The 16,706-nt window shown below is 36.9% G+C and overlaps 1 protein-coding gene across 1 annotated transcript in view; it reads left to right on the forward strand.

Annotated features, from left to right (window-relative positions):
• The first annotated feature begins 1,314 nt into the window (after positions 1-1,314).
• The window catches only part of PRKCA (protein kinase C, alpha), a 155,464-nt gene continuing 140,072 nt past the window's right edge, over positions 1,315-16,706 (forward strand). Inside the window, exons 1-2 of the mRNA XM_009323772.1 lie at positions 1,315-1,334; positions 3,159-3,190. Coding sequence (XP_009322047.1) covers positions 1,315-1,334; positions 3,159-3,190 — 52 coding nt within the window. The remainder of the gene's footprint in view (positions 1,335-3,158; positions 3,191-16,706) is intronic.

Below are 16,706 nucleotides of genomic sequence, written 5' to 3' on the forward strand. Positions count from 1 at the left end.
TGGCCGACGCGCAGAGATCAGCTGGGGCCGAAGACCCGCGCTGGGGACATCGCTTCCCAAATCGTCCGGATTTGTATTTCCTCACCTCTCGTCCCGTCCCCTCCCCTCCCCCCCGACCCGGATTCTGCTCGGCTTGGCTGACTTCACCCGCGAAGCCCCCTTCTCCGTGCCCGCCTGCCCGTAGCGGAGGGGAGCTCAGCCGGCGCTACAGCTGCTGCGGGAGGAACGGAGGGGTTTCTGTTTCAGGCTGTGGGGGTTGCCGGCAACTTCTGTAGCCCTGCCTTTAACTTTGTGATCGGTGCCTGCTTTATTTCCTCCTGCTGCAGAGGGAGGGCAGGGAGATTGGGAACGCACGGTGACACTGCTGCTACGTTACGTGTTTAGGAAAGGGAGGGTTTTTTTAAGAGAAGGGTTCCTGCTACCGAGAGGGGAGGAAGGGAGGAAAACTTCCTACCGACAGCCCCGTTACGAAGCTGTTAGGGAAAAAAATATACCTACCAGTTCCTGCCATGCCCTCTTCTGGGCAGGATTGCAGGCCGAGCCACTCGGCCCTCTCCGCATCTACCGGGTTCGGCGCTGCCCGACACCCTTCGCTCCCCTTAGCCGAGCAGTGCGAGTGGGCGTGCGGAGTCTGCTGGCTCATGCCCTGTGCCCTCAGCGAGGTGGGGCAACCCTTGCCTTCAGGTGAATGTTTTGTACGTTCAGGGAGCGTGCGACATAAACAACTCCCTCTCCTTTACCTGAGATGTGGCTGAGCTTCAGCCTTGCTCTGCTGCTGAAGTTTCCGCTGCAGGCTTTGTTGCTGAAAATGAGAGCTGTGATTTATTTTATCCGAAGTTGTAAAAGGTCTAGAGGGGTCTGCACCCAGCTGGCTCTGTGTCTATGGCAGGTGCCTTGCTCTTTTCCCATGTGTTTATGCGTCTGGGCACAGACCTTTGCCTTCCTTCTTGAGTTTTCCTCGGTTTGCATGCTGAAGGAAAGACTCTGGTTGCTCCAGGAACGATTGAAATACATTTGCAGAGTAAGGAAGGAGGAAAACTGAGATGGGTAGTTTGCAGAAGAAACAAGGAGAAACAAGTCAACTTTTTGAGAGTTTTGGGGTTTTTTTAATTTCCTATTTGAAATAAATTTGCACAGTTTGTTGTAAAAGTGAGAGACCTTCAGAAACTGGTTCAAAGTTCATCTAAACCAGAATGAACTGGGAGGTGTGAAAGAATGCTGCAGGGTTATTGTCAGGCTGTGTTTGTGCAGATAACTAGCGCAATTAAAAACCAAAGCAGAATACTGTCATGAGAAAAGGCACCTGGTGGCAGGATGGATGTGAAAGTGAAAGGGTATCCTGTAGCTGGGGCGGCAAGAGTAGCTGTGCTCTTTTGTCTTTTCTTGCTAGTGAGTCTAAGGAAGCTCTTAACACTCATCAAATGAGCATGTGACAACTGGAAGACTTTTCATTTCCTCCTTTGAAGATGGGCAACTCTTGAATAAGCATCGTACCCCCTAAAAAGTGCTTCATCTATTTCCAACGTGACATGTGTCAGTTAACATATGTTTTAAGGTATAAAGAATAGTAAATATTACTTTTCAATGAACTACGCAAATAGATTTGTTTTCTTAGATTGTTTGACCAGGTAATGTTTACCGAAATAGTTTAGTGCCTCCTTATCTTCTTAAACAACTTTCACCTATCTGCTTTGTTTCTCAAGTGTTGATATTTTTTTTTAAGACCTATTACTTAAAATACATTGTAACTGCTCGGGGAGTGGAGTGGACTGCAGCTGGTTAGCGTGTGAATTCAGCTCGAACACTGAAGAATGGCTCTGCTTTTAGAGTAGATAATACAGGAATGTTCTTTACAAATAAGTCTGTTTAAAAGGATGAAAAATTATCTAAAGTCTGTTTCATGTTCTGTCCTGCTGTCAGCTTTCCTGCAATTGCATCTTGCACACTTCCAGTACGTGCTCTTTACTTCTGTGAAGACAAGAGATGATAGCAGCAGAATGAGAGCGTAGTGCAGTCACATGTGCTGCCAAGTAAACAAACAGTTTCATATTTCTGCTGTTTTTCTCAGTTTAGGCCCACTTATAACAGTAACAGGTAGAGACTGTTGCGTAGAAATTTACAGAAATGCTCGAAGCTGTGTAATTTCAGTTTCCACTTGAAGTGACAGTGTACTAAAGGTTTTGTCTGTTCTCTAAACAAATAAATAAAAAGGGGGGGAAACTGTTGATATAATATTTTAAAAAACATTTCCACAAACTTCATAATTAACCTTCATGTTGTTAATTGCATACAGCCTACTGGCCGCCTTCTACAGTTCATGGCTTTGGTTCATTTGTCTTTCAGCGTAAGCAGCTCCAGCTCTCCAAATGAAAAACATTCTGCAAAGAGGGAAAAAGCAGGGAAATGTTTATAGGGAGGATACTCAAAACATTTATTTTTATGGAAAGAGAATGTTGAATGTTTAAAGATAAACAGATAAATAAAACCAACAACAGTGCAGTTTTCCAGAGGTATAATATCTGTCGGAACTCTGGATACCACGTACAATGCTTGCGTGTCACTGTATTCATTGGTAAAGTATTACACGCACATTTGTATTTTGTTATGGAAATGAAGCAAGGAAGCTGGAAGAATAATCAGTATGAAACCAATGGGCCTGTCTTCTCGTTTATACTGAAACAAGCAAAACCTTTAACCTGCCTCCTTTCCATACAACAAACAACTGGAATCTAGCTGAGGCGCATAACAGCATCGGCATGCAATCCTAAAATTTGGATGAAAAACTAAGTGGTTTGTTTTATACGCCTTTGCTAGAACTTGGAATATTTCACATTGCTGTTAAGTATACATGTGACATTAAATGAGTTGAAATATTATGCAGTAATCACAGATGATGATAATTGTAGATCCAAAATAGCTTGTAAAATAATAATAATAAAAAAATTGTTGCCAGAAGCTGAAATTACATAGCTGGTGACAGCTATTGTTCTCTGCTTTGAAATGGGTGGGCTGCTCTGTGTTGTATATTTTAAAATCTGTTGCTGTCTTAGCAAAATCTGAAGTAATTTAATATGAAGCTATTTTTATGTTGTTGTAGATCATTGAGAAGAAATTGTAACTAAACATATTAACACAGGTTTTTTTTCTTTTTTATGCAGGGGATTTGGGAAACAAGGATTTCAGTGCCAAGGTAAGCCACAAATGCTTTGCTGGCTAGCGCACATTGTTGCATCTTACTCTGAAGGCAGCCAAAACTTGCCTGCAGCAAGAAGGAAGCAAGCCTGGAAAAACTAAGCAAGCATCTCTGCCTATGTAAATTCTAAAGGAAGACAATTATTCAGTTAAATAACTATTGATATTTATATCATATACATTGAACAATCAAGTAATTGTTCATACTGTAATAACACAAAAAGCGTTGGGTTTTTTTTTAAAATCTTGTCACAGTAAATGTCATATAATCTGCATGTAGTGCAGCTTCTAACTTTTCATGAAAATAATCTGTGCAATTTAGCTTTTGCAGAGACCATTTTTCACATCAGAAGCTCTTGTCTGTGTGGGCGTTCTGGAAAATGGATTCACTTTTTAGTCATATGGCTTCTTTTCATAACCCAAACTCCCTGTTTTTAACTTTCATACACTGTATGTTTAGGAGGACCTTTGGTTTGAACTACATTTTAGGACAGGCAGCGTTTTTCTGTCTTATGCAATACTCAATTACAAAAATATCCACCCCTACAAAATCGCCGATTTAATAAATTCTGCCAACCTTGAGAAATTGAAAGCTGCTGTAGTGCAAGATAACTATATATGTGAAAGCCAGAGCATGATATGCTGTATTCTCGTGTTCTATATTTTTGCCAAACCCTTATCATTATTTAGCATTTAATCATAAAATAACCACACCCAACTATTGTTATTTTTTCCTATGTCATATGTTTACCTAATTAGGATGAGGCTTTTTGTTGTCCCTTCCTCTTCCCCCACCTTCTTCCCTATCGTTCCACCTGCAGATGTACATTGTGTACTCATTACCTAGCCTTTTGGTTGTTTCTTTCATTACATTTTTAATGGTTATTTGCTAATGCTTTAGAGCATATTTGACTATCCTGAATGTTGCTTTTACTTAGTAGTTGGCGAAATTATGGATTCTGTGGTATTTTTGTGAAAGTTGATGTTAGTTAGTACTTCTTGAAATTAAACCTGAGAAACTGAATGTAAAAGAATGATGCCTTTAAAGATTTTTGCAAGAAATATTTTTCTTTCTGCAAGTAGAAACTTGCAGACGCACACATATAGTGAAAAAGTTGCATGCCTTATTAAGGTAAGCGTGCAACCGTGGTTTTACTATGAATCTTGTATACAAATTCCTCTATGTCCCAACACGTTAGTATTAAATTCTGTAGATGTCCCCCAGTTTTTTGCTACTCATCGCATCCAGGGCGGTGCTATAGATCAATCTGTAGTCCTCAGTCAGTAGTGGAATGGCATTTCCTGAATCCCATTCAGGATAGCTCAGTGGTTCCTAGTTAAGGAATTATTTAGATGTTCGTTAGAGATTTCCATTGGTATACAGAAAATAATTGGGGCTGCATTTAAATTATACAGTTATCTCTCAAGCTTTGCAGTTTGTACGGTGTTGACTTTCTCCTGTCTTTCAGTCAGGCAGCTAGTGGTTCAAATTGGCCGCGATCCACTGATCTGAGCCACAGATCCGATTTGGCATGGCAGTTCATTTCCAGTATTTTATGTTCTGTGGCCAGAATTCCTTCTACCATCGTAATTCTAGTTAGCTAGGAATAGTTTTGGCTGATGATGACTAATCTTTATAAAACTAGCTAAAAATTTGAATTCAGTTTCAACTTACCTCCAAACGCCATGCATGAACACAACCAAGAGTAAAAGCAGTTGATTTATTTTTAAAGGCTTCAGAAGTAATACTTTTCAGGAACCTAAATATGTTCAAACCTGACTTTTGTATGCATCAGAGCAAGATTCTGCAGTTTTTCTTTGATGGAGACTGTTATATTCAGTGTTCTTGTCTATATTCTTATACAGTCAAAATCTCTAAGAAATATTCAAATTTTAGGTAGTTTGTAGCAAGTTATTGTTGGTACACTAATAGGTTTAAGTAGTGGGGTTTTTTGCTGTCATTCATTAAATTTGATTGTAATAAAAATCAGAGTTCATACTCTTGGGATAAGTCTTGAAAAACAAAACTTCCATGATAAAGAGAAGCAGCTGAATCGAATTTTTTTCTGTTCAACTTTCTGAAGCTTCCATCTAAAAGGTCACCAGCTAAAGCTGGAAAGACAAATTGGTGATCAAAATTAGTGAGAACATGAAGAATTAAAAAAAAAAAGTGTGAAACTAGAAGGTAGGTTGCAAAAAAACCCCTAGTTTCTTTAATTAGGTGACTACCTTTAGAGAAAAGAATGACAAATGAAGAATAAAATGGAAATTTCAGTATGACATGAAGGAAAGGAAAGAATATTACAGTGGCAGCTCCTAGTATAACGATAGTTCTTGGTCCGTCAGAGTTTCCATTATAAGAAACTGTCTTAGCTCTGTTTTCGAGTGTTGTAAAATCTCCTGCTAGACAGAAACTTGATGTCAGGCAGGTTTCAGAGTTGGGTGGTTTTATTATTTCCAAAGTTGTTTTAAATTCCTCTGGCCTTTGATACCAAAGGGAAGCAGAAAGGTCCATAATAATAATGCATCAAACTCAAATGATGCTTCTACTCTAAGAAACTGCAATTGTTCTATGAATATTTGTGTTAGTAATTCTTTAGTTAAACAAAAGTCCTTACTTAGAGTTTATGCAGTATCAAACATTGCAGCTAACACAGTACGCTTCTATATATTTTTAAAACTTCCTTTAAGAAGTGTCACGCAAAATGCAGTTCTAGTTTTATTTTTACGAGATGCCCTCAAAAGAAAGGATTTTTATTTTATGTTTAAATTTAAATTTTATTTAAATTAAAACTTAATGCTATACTGTAATGATTTTTTTTTTTGGACCATTAATGGCCTTTTTTCATTGGTCTTGCTTTGAGCCTTGGAACATGTTTTCAATTGTATGTAATCATTTTTGTTTTCTGATTTCGATGCCTATGTTTCTGCTGTAGTGTTCAGCTTCAGAATTACGTAAAAACATTTAGATGAGTTCTTTGGAACTGAAGAGAAATGTTTTCATTTATTTCATTAAAAAGCTTTGCAAAATACTTTCCCCCGCCCCCCTCCTTATTTTTATGGGATCCCTATGAATTTCCAAAAGACAATAAATTCAATTTTGGTATGGCTTTTAATGCCCTTCATGCGGGAGAGGTTCAGGGTGCAAATGCTTAGCGAGAGACAGTCCACATCCTAAGTAGTTTGTCTGTCTTAATGCGTGTATTCTAATGTGGCTAGCTACTGTATATACTAGCAAATAGATATTCAGAATGGCTACTTAGGTTTACAACTATGAGTTGAGATATGTTATTTCATGGAGAGGCTGCAGAATTCTGTTGCGTTATTGGAAATAAGTTTTTCAGAGAGAGGGTTCAGGGTCAAGAAGTATCAGTGGAAAAAGTTTGGGCCAGGCTTTGGTAATGTCTGAATTTGAAAATGGGCTTGAGAGAGTTCAGTTTGATTAACTTTCTCCTAAGGAACATATTTTTGCTGCCTCCCGTTATTAGGAAGGGTTTGCTGTTTGATATTTGTGTTTTATTGTTGATTTATACAGACGCAAACTATTCTAAAATATTGTGGTCTTGAAACAGGAGTTCTTACTCTGTTTTGTTTTTGCTGTTTTCTATTGACTGTCTTTGTAGCAGTGAAAACATGATGGTAAGATTATTTAAGGAGTTATGGCTTTGTTCTGTTTTCTTACATTGTCAAGCAGGACAGCAAGCTGTCTGTAGTGCTGAAAGCTTTTCTCTGATGTGCACCTGGAAATACTGCAAGAGGAACGTGAAAATGAAATAATTTAAAATGTTTTTCAATCTGCCACAGTATGAAAGTTCCTCTTTTAAGAAAGCAGGCTTTAAATTAAGCAAGCTTTTAAGTTAAATTTTGGCTTCATCATTGTTTTGATACTAACTGTTACACTCTGAGTATAACCTATAGTTGTTTCTTTCTGTTTGATTTGTAACAAAAGTTTTTCTGGTGAACAGAGCACAACAAATAGTGGTTCACTAAGATGTGAAGAATGTATGTTGAAGAATGTGTATTTATGTACATTTAGAGGTTGTTTTAAGTTCAGCACTGAAGGCTCAGCAAGTTCCTCGAGGTGAAAATATTTTTACAGTAATATAAATGTGATCAACTCATGTTCCTGATTAAGGGCCTGTTGTTAATTCTCTCCCAAATGGTCAAAACTTGCAGTTATTAACTGCAAGTTTTCCCTCTTTTACATGGTTTCTGCAGGGTCTGCTGAAGTGCAATATTCTGCTATAGTTAGCTCTGAAATACCTTTGGCTTAAGGATAATAACTAGCTAAGGAAGAGTTTTGTGTTTGTTTTCTAATTTACATAAATAAAAATTAGAGAAATCAATTAAAGCCCATTATTATGTCCAGCTAATCTGTGCAACTATTGCTTTTCCCACTCTTTTTTTTTCTTACCTTCCCTCAATTTATTTTCAGACTACTTTTTTCTGAATGTTGAATTTATCTCAAGTCGATGTGGTAAGCTTTTTGGCATAGCTTGTGTCATGCTAGGTATACTCCCTAACACTGCTGGTTCTGGGCTAGTTAGACATCTATAGTAACTACTTCACTAAAAATGGAAATCGCCGGATTTTATTCTTTTTTACTGTCCTTGCAAATATCATATCATTGGCACATTAAACCAGCACTTCATTTCCTCTGTGTTGTTTTATCTTTTATCCACTAGTTCTTGACCTCTCTTCTACAATGAAAAGACCAAAGAACCCACTGATGCCGCCGCCTTTTTAAATCATGTATTTTCATTTAAAATGTTGTATTAAAGGTCTCTGTAGAGATGGTTGAGAAACTAATTTTTAATGCTATATCTGTGAAAAAAAAAATGAAACCTCTGAACACCTGTGACCTGGTTGACATGTACAGTTTTTATTAACCCTCAGTTCTAACATGTTTAGAGAGGAAGCAGCACAATTAATTCTTTCTTGTGTATGGATCAAGGCTCAGATCTTGGTTTTCCATTCTGATAGTTGTGTTTCACCTACCGACAGTTTCTTGTTCGTTTTACTATCTTCATTTTCCTTTGTAACTGAAAAAAAACTGGTAAAGAAAAACGTATTACATTGCTGTGTTGCTTCTCATAAAAAATATTTTCTGTCTTCCTTACTTGGAAATGTTATTGCCAAAGGGTGGATAAGATACAAAGTAAGTTCCCCTTTCTATGCCAGAACTGCTTCTCTTGTATCGTTATCATTTTTGTGGTAAGGTCGGATATTACAGACCACAGTTCGAACAATGTGTGTGGTTTTTATTTGTGCTCTTTATATTACTTATTAGTCAAGTGCTGCAGTTTACATTAACTAATGTTTCTATAAACCTGAGACTGAGAAATGAATTCCATGGAAGTCACTAAGAGTCTGTGACTGTTGATGCTTTCTGTGTAACTTAACGGTCAGCATGAAATCTTCTGAAACGGAAACTTAGTATAGATATACTTAAAGCAGCTGACTCGTTAATGGATTTTCATGCATATAACTTGGAGGTATCTGTTGAAAAATGGAACCCCCTCCCCCCCCCAACAACAACAACAAAAGAACAAAACAAAAAAACCACCCGGGAGCATAAATTGTATCTGCACACAGACAGTTTCCATGATTCCTCTAGCCAGCTTTCTCCTTTCCGTTGACCTTTTGTCCTCAGCCTAATCTGTGGACTGTGTATCTGTGGACTCCTTCCCAAAGGACAGTAATTTTAATGATCTGCAGATGATCTTAACATCCAGATTATAAGCATGCAGATAGGATGCTTGTGTCTTGTCAGCTTTTATTTATTTATTCTTCCCCTCCTTCGGCTGTCCCTTTCCTTCCCTTTGCAACGTATGTCCCATATTATGAGGAAATACAGTCCTGTTGATTGCCTGATACTAGTGTAAGTTGAGATTCAATTCACTAAATATATGATCCACTCAACACAGAACATGACAGTAAATTAGAGAAATATGCCATTATACTTCTGTTTCTCTAGAAAATTTCCTTGGTGATATTGTGCACATCAAAGCTGGAACATAATTAAATCTTATTTTGCAGCAATTTTTTTTTTTGTGTTACATTTCAAGGGCAAAACCATCTTCACCTTTCCCACACTTCTAACATGTTAAGTTTTGTTTTGTTTACTTGAATCAGTTAGATATCCCACCAGTGTGTTCCAGTTAAAAGAAACTGACTGTTCCAGTGCCCTGGATGTAATTCTGTGAAGCTCTTCAGCTTCTAATTAAACATGTGGGAGTGATAGCTCATTCCGAGTTGACAGATAAACCAGTTTGAGTCCTGGGCAAGATAAAGGTTGGCATATTCTTTATTGTCCCCTCTGCTTTGGTGTAATACTGCACATCAGCTGCTGATAGGCAGCCACATGTGGTGTTAATTTTATACAAGATTTTTGCAGATGTAAGTGACTTATGCCATGAGTGGAATTTACAAAAATGTTGGAAAGAAAGTTGCAGAAAGATGAAGAAAACAGATTTCCCTGTTGGGATGCATTGATAATTATTTCTTTTATGTTTGTTTTTGTGGGTTGTTTCTCTTTAGGGCGGAAGGTAAAAATAGTAAGTTATTAAATAAATACTTAAGGCTCAGTTCCTCAGCTTTTAGATCCGCAGTAGAAAACGGGAAAATCTAAGAGTGAAGGACTCTCTTGTGTATAATTAACAACAGGAACTACCCTTTAAGTGTTTTTAAATTCCTGTAAATGCTGAATGTTATAATTCTAACTGATTTCAGCAGTGCTTGTTGAAGGCTTGTAGAGGCTGGGAGTGCTGGGGGGTTGGTTATCAGCTGTTAATTTTTCAATTGCAGCTATTTATGAATACTGCCTTCCATAAATGTCATTCGTAACGGTTACCTTGTAAGTCACACAACCGAACACGTGCGTACGTATCTTTCTGTGGATTTCATTGTCATTTACTCTGATCTCTTAATTATAATTCAATTTACAGGAAGTTTTTTGGTTCCTTTCTGCAATTAATTACAACTTAGACTGTAAGGTACTGCAGACACATACACCTTTTTTTCAGAATATCTTCTAGTGTCTTCATGTAGATTTTGAAATCACATTACCGTCTTTATTAATAAAAATCTTTTCATCAAATGGGCTTTATTAGAAGTCTGGAATATGTCCCTATAAATGTAGAAGCTTACTGGAATTATGATTTTTGTCTGTCCCCTATTGTTTACACAATGTCTTTTTTATTTAGACTGATACAGAAACACATTTTTTGAACTAAAAATGCAAGTTTGTCCAGAAACACCAAAAATATGGTCACTGTTACTCTCTTAATTTGCTACTTTTTAGTTTTTAAAATGAAGCTGCAAAATTCTAATTAATTCTTGTACTTATACGATGGCCAGTCAAGATTTAGAACAACATTTCCTCTTCATTTACAATCACATATATAGGTTTTGACAGTGTCAGAAGTGTCTGTGAATGGACAATGATCAACACAAATAGCTCTTATGACACGTTCAAGGCTTTGTTTACCTTGTGTAATAAGTGTGAAGTTGTTTTCTTTTTTTTGCTAAGAAAATAATCCATAGTCAGAAAACAAAATTGTAATTTTTAGCTAGAGTTGCAGCCATTGCCCCTTTTTTTCTTTCGCTTCAATCTAAAGAATTGTATAAAGCTATTAATATTGTATATGTTGCAAGCATTTGCAGATAGATAAATTAAGCTTGTAATTGCATTTGGAAGTTGCAATTTTTATTTTGGAGCAAAACTTTGAAGATTGTGTTTCTGAAAACTAGACACTTTTTTCCTTCCAAATGATCCTTAAAATGATAGCGTAATGAATGTTGGTACCAACTTAATTAACCAGTTTCAAATTTTAAATCTACAAGAACCAGATGTTTAGAAACTGGGGTTCTGTACGCTTGGGTTTCAAAACCACTAATAACGAGCGTTATCTTCAAAAAGATAAGTAGTGACTCAAAAAAAAAAAGCGGATCAGATACTATCCTTCCTTATTTTACTATGAAATGTGGGAAAAGTACAGACTACAAGGTGCAGGCTGAAGATAGAAATTCTCATTTTGAAGAGTGTTGAACTTTATTCCCAATGTAAGTCTCTTTCCAAAGCACAGATGTTTCACTCTTCATTTTCATTTAAAATTAATAGCAGTTTTAACTTCTCTGGGATGTGTGCTAAATGTGTTATTTTAGTTCCTCAGTAAACAAAACATTATTCATGTGTGAGGATGAGTTGGAAGAATAGCTTATCTTCTTCTTTCAACTTCAAGTCTGTGTCGGGTTCTTATTTTGTTCTTTACTCACCAGGACATCAGCCAGAATCCACTTCAAAGTATTCTTGTCCTGAAGAAATTAGTCATTAATATTAAAAAAAGGTGGATCTTTCTGTTCTGGCAAAGAGTGCAGAAAGAAGCCTTATCTTATGGAAAGCTATGGTGTATGTTAGTGTTTTAGTGAGTTGATTTTAAAAGGTTCTTTGCTTCCGAAGATGTTATTCTTAGTAATCATGATCTGCATTCTTATGAGTTTTCTCTGTAGATGAGCTGAAACAAACTTTTGGAAAGTGCAAAACGATCCCCCTCATCATGGCTTTTGCTTGCTAAAGTATCTCTCTGCAGAGTCTTCCTTTCTTGCTTCTGTACCACGCTGCATGAATCTCCGTGGCGTCTTCTGATTCTCTGGGCAAAGAAGTGTTACCTAGTGCCTGTTCTCTAGTACCTGTTACCTGAACTAGTTTTCCATTTTTTGCACGCAAGCTCTGGTCCACAGAGAATTTTTGTGTGTCTGAAGATGATGACATCCTGCTAGTTGATGATGGGTTCTGGGCATCTCGATTTTCTCCTATTCCAGAATTTTATAAAATAAATGGATTCCAACCTAACAATTCCCTGAATTTGTTTGATTCGGAGGAATTGTTAAGAAATAATCATGTTACAATAAATATAGAAATAGACTAATGCAACAGAATTGACTATAAGGGTATATATATATTTTCAAGTTTTTCCATCATGGCAGGATAGTTGATTGAATTTGTGATGTGCCCTAAAATTAGTCAGATTTTGGATTGCTCTTACCTTGTTTGCTAACTTTTACTTTAAATGAATTAAATTTGAGAGCATTCCAAGTATGTCAGTTTTATATCTTCCTTTCTTGTCATCGGCTTTTACAAATTACATCTGTTGGATATATTTTTATAAAATGGAACTTCTCTGTTAATACAAGCGGATGCAAACACAGTAGAAAGCAATAGGTACACTCCTGTGCATGGATATTTTTCGGTTCTTCTGTACGTGTATAGGCCTGTTGAGACAAATGTTGCAAGATTACAGAAAGAAGGGAGAAAAACATAGTTTTGTTTATATTCTGTTTCACATATTTTGATGCCTAGATATTGCTCAGAATTCCTTTGGATGTTACTGAGAGATCCTAAGGTGTGAGCCTTTCAAATGCAATAAAGGCTCAATAAATCTGGTAGTGCAGCTTGGTTAAACTGTTTCTTGTGGTGTCTCCATTGCATTGTATGTCCATGACAAAAGAGCACAACTGTTGCAACAGTCTGAAGACCCTGAGGAATAAAAGTGCATTTTGTTAACTATGAAAACTTTTATACTGGGATAAGAATGGAATTTTAGTATCAGTGGGCAAAAAGGTGGTATTTTTCCATGGTAATTTATTTCTTTGTGTTGCTATTTGCTTGTCTAAATCTGACCTATATGTTGGTGCAAACAGTATAGGTTCTTTAGTGTTAGTTTCTGAATTGCCCATGCAGTAATATCCCTGATTTACCTCTAAAAAGGAGCATTGAAAAAACAGCGTAGTTGCTGAAGAGGGTTTTAAAGTGCAAGTGGTGGATATGTTTTACCCATTTTTCTTAGAAGTGGTATTGTTTCCTAATAGATCGTACAGTCATTATGCTAACTGCACAGGATGCTATTGCATTAGATGATTTTGCGCTCTGGTGTTCTGTATGCTATTGCCAGTTGTTTCACTGAGTACTACTTTTAAGTGTTTTGTTCTGCCTTAGATATCCAGGTGTGCCTGGTGAATCTTGTAGGCTGTAAAACTGATGCCTGCCCTTGTTGACACGTGTGTAGAAGTCAGCAAAGCTTATTTCAAAGATTTCTGCAAAACTGAAGTCTTGTGTCAGCTTCCTGATGCTGGATAATGAGGAACAGTTTAGCTGTCGTGTTTGTATAAACTTCTGTTCATTTAATTAGGCTTGAGCTTGGGTTTCTTTGAACACTTCGCAACATTATGTTGTATGTTACTAAACCTGGTACAAGGCCAGGTGCATTTTCATTTTAGAATATAAATACATTATATTACAAATATTTAAGGTTTGTGTTTTATTCATAATTTGGTATATGCTGCATCATCATTTTGAGGCAGCAAATGTTTTATGTAGTTTCTATGGGTTTGGATACTTGACAACAAGTATCCTGAAGACAAGGTCCACTAGTTTTAGGGGTACTTCTGAAAGTCCATCAAACAGGCTATCCCTGGAAGCCTGGGACTGCTTTAGTATCTGGAACAGATATAACGGAGCAGATATGCTTGACTTTGACTTTTGCTCAATATGCCTTGTCCTAGTCGAGGTTTACATTTTCTATTTTATTTATTAAAAAAAAAGTATAAGAACACTGTAAAATATTTGGTAACAGAGCTGTTTCTATATTGGGAAAAGGGAGGACAAATCTTTGTCACCGTTGCATCCCTCTCCTGCTTTCTGTAGAAGGTCTTTGACTTCAGATTCTTTTGTTTCCTGCCTGTGCCTTAAACTTCTCCCTGGGTCTGTGGTGGTGTGCATATTTATAATCATACGCTGCAACTACAGCTCCAGTTTTTAAACAACCCAGTCACCATAATGGGCATATAAAGTCCCGAGGCTTTTTACTGCTACTGTCACCTTAAGTGCTTTTGAATCCTGATAACAGAACAGTAAAATGTGGGTGGTTAGGTTAATGTGGCTGACAGTGACTGAGACTTCATGTTAGAAGATATTGAGTGAACAAATTCATTGATGCAAGGCCATGAATTTATGGACACATCATAATTTTGGAGTATTGATTATTTAAGTAAATGTGTAGCTGAAGATTGATGAAGAGAATAAAAGACTTCATCATATATCATTAATGTATTAGGGAGGTCTAATTGGGTTTATGCAGGTTTTATAACAAGCTTTCTGCAAAAAGCATTGATAAATATGCTCAGTAAATTTTAATGAAGTCCTAAACACTATCCATGGAGCTTATTTTGTAATTTAAACCAATGCATTAGAAAGAGTACCGGTTGTAGAACTTACTGTAGTATTAAATTTTTAATAAATCTTGCTCTTTCTTGGCTTTTATTCAACTTATGCAAATATTGACCTTTGAATTCTTACCATTGCCTAAATTCTATTGAGCCTTGCTTTGAAGAGGTGGGGGGATGGGTATGGTATCATCTTTAAGCTTTTGTTGTAATAATTAAAAGGGCAGTGTCAGACATATGGATCACTTGACATTTAACAGAGCAAAATGAAAAGGAAATCGGTGATAAAATCAGTAAGGTTAATTTTAGAACCATCAAATGTGAAGTGTAGAGAATGGAAACTAGGCTGGCCAGCAGGTAGCATAACTGATGTATTTCCAGAACTTCCAAAACCCAGTTCATATCAGTTCTGCAGTCAGGGGTACTCTTTGTAGGATTGTATTCATGTTGAGCTAATAAATGTTCTTAACATTTTAAAGCCTGGATCTTGCAAGCTGCTTTGTATGAATGGATCGCTATCGCGGTTGGTGAACGTCTGTCTATTGCGTGGTTCTATACGGAACAACTGTTGGGAACTGACCTTAATCTGTAGTTAATAGTATAGGCTTCAGTACTTATTTTTATTTGCAGTGCAGAGATCCTCTGAATAACTGAAGCCTCATATTACGTGAAATTCTGCATTAATATTTAGTAAAGTGAGATGCCCTTGATACAGAAGGTTTAATAACCTAGAGAGACACTAGGTGAGCTGATATGTGCACATATTATCCTATCGCTTTCCATATGTATTTTTTTTTGAAGTGGAAATTATTTGCTTGAGCTCAGTATTGAAATTTCAATTTAATAACGTGATAACATGTCTCAAAATTTTACATAAAAATATTCTGTCATAGAAATAGTTGATATAATTTAAATTATGTTCCTTATGGCTGTATGTAAGTACAGAGCTATAAACACCACCTGAAACATTCATTGGATATAATACATCCCTCATCAGGAGAGAGAGGCCAACTTACGGACCATGCAAAAAAACCCTTCTCATTATACATGTGTCTCTCGTAACAGTAATTAAGAAGCAGTAGTATGAAGATGCAACCCTTAATTCCTAGGTAACTCAGAGAATGGCTTCATTCCCTGTGCATGTACAATATATAAATACACTGCGTGAAATAATTTGGATGATTTTACCATGCTACACAGTGTTGATCCTGTTGGGAAAAGCCTACAGCACTCTGTATTCCTCAGTAAATAGAGCTCTGCCAGGCTTAATGAGATGGAGATGTTTCTTTGTTTTCATTTCCCCCCTCTTATTTTAGAATATAGTTATCAATGGAGCAGAATGTTATATACTTAAAACTTACTCTCAGCAGATAAGTCCTCGTCACTTAATATGTAACTTTCCTGTTGTGCTGTTGTGTGTACGTGTTGAGGTAGGAGAAACTTACTCCTTGAACCAAGTTCTGTCTGTAGTTACTGTTGAGTTTTAGGGCGAATGAGTTCTTCCATTCAGGTTATTTTGCTGTACGCAGTTAATTAAATTAAGAGGATGACAGAAATAGAATAGGTGATGGAAAAGAGAATGATCTTGCTTGAGAAAATGATCAAGAGGTATTTTCTGTTGTGCTATCTGTAATATTGGTAAGAAAATGTTTACTTTTTTGTTGCTTTTTTTTTCCTGTTACAGCCTATTTTGAAAAAATAGAACCCTTAATTCTAGCTCTTGTTGCATGGGCAAATTATTTATCCCTAGGTTGAGGCTTGAAAACAGAGTAATTTATTCTTCTGTGGTATCTCTTTATGCAGTTAGAAATTCATTCTGACCTGATGGCAAGATGCAGGGTAACAGATGCAATCTTTGGATCAACCAGCTACAGCTTTTGTGTTAACCAGTCATCAGGAAATATCACTAAATTACTGGAGTACAAAACACATCTGTTGGAAATATGTTTAAGTCTTGTGAAATAGGATGGGAAAAACATTACTAGAATGGGGAGTGGCTTTAGAAACAGCTGTGCTAAACAACGAAGTGCGGACCATGTGAATGAGCTCTTTTCAGAAATCCGAGCAGACCTAGTTGGAGTTGGGTTCATGTGGCTTCTCTCCAACTGTTTTGTTTCTCTGACTATTGCATAAATGAATTCTGTAGTTTGTTCGGGTTTTCTGTCAGTTTGAAATCTGCCTGCGTGTAAGCTGGTGGGCAGTAGCCTAAATGCATATGTGGCTTTCCAAGAGTTAAAGCTTACAGGTATTAGTTGCTTGTAATTCCAGATTTAGTCTCGACTTCACTAGGT

This window comes from Pygoscelis adeliae, unplaced genomic scaffold (assembly GCF_000699105.1).
Source record: "Pygoscelis adeliae isolate BGI_AS28 unplaced genomic scaffold, ASM69910v1 Scaffold75, whole genome shotgun sequence".
NCBI lineage: Eukaryota > Metazoa > Chordata > Aves > Sphenisciformes > Spheniscidae > Pygoscelis > Pygoscelis adeliae.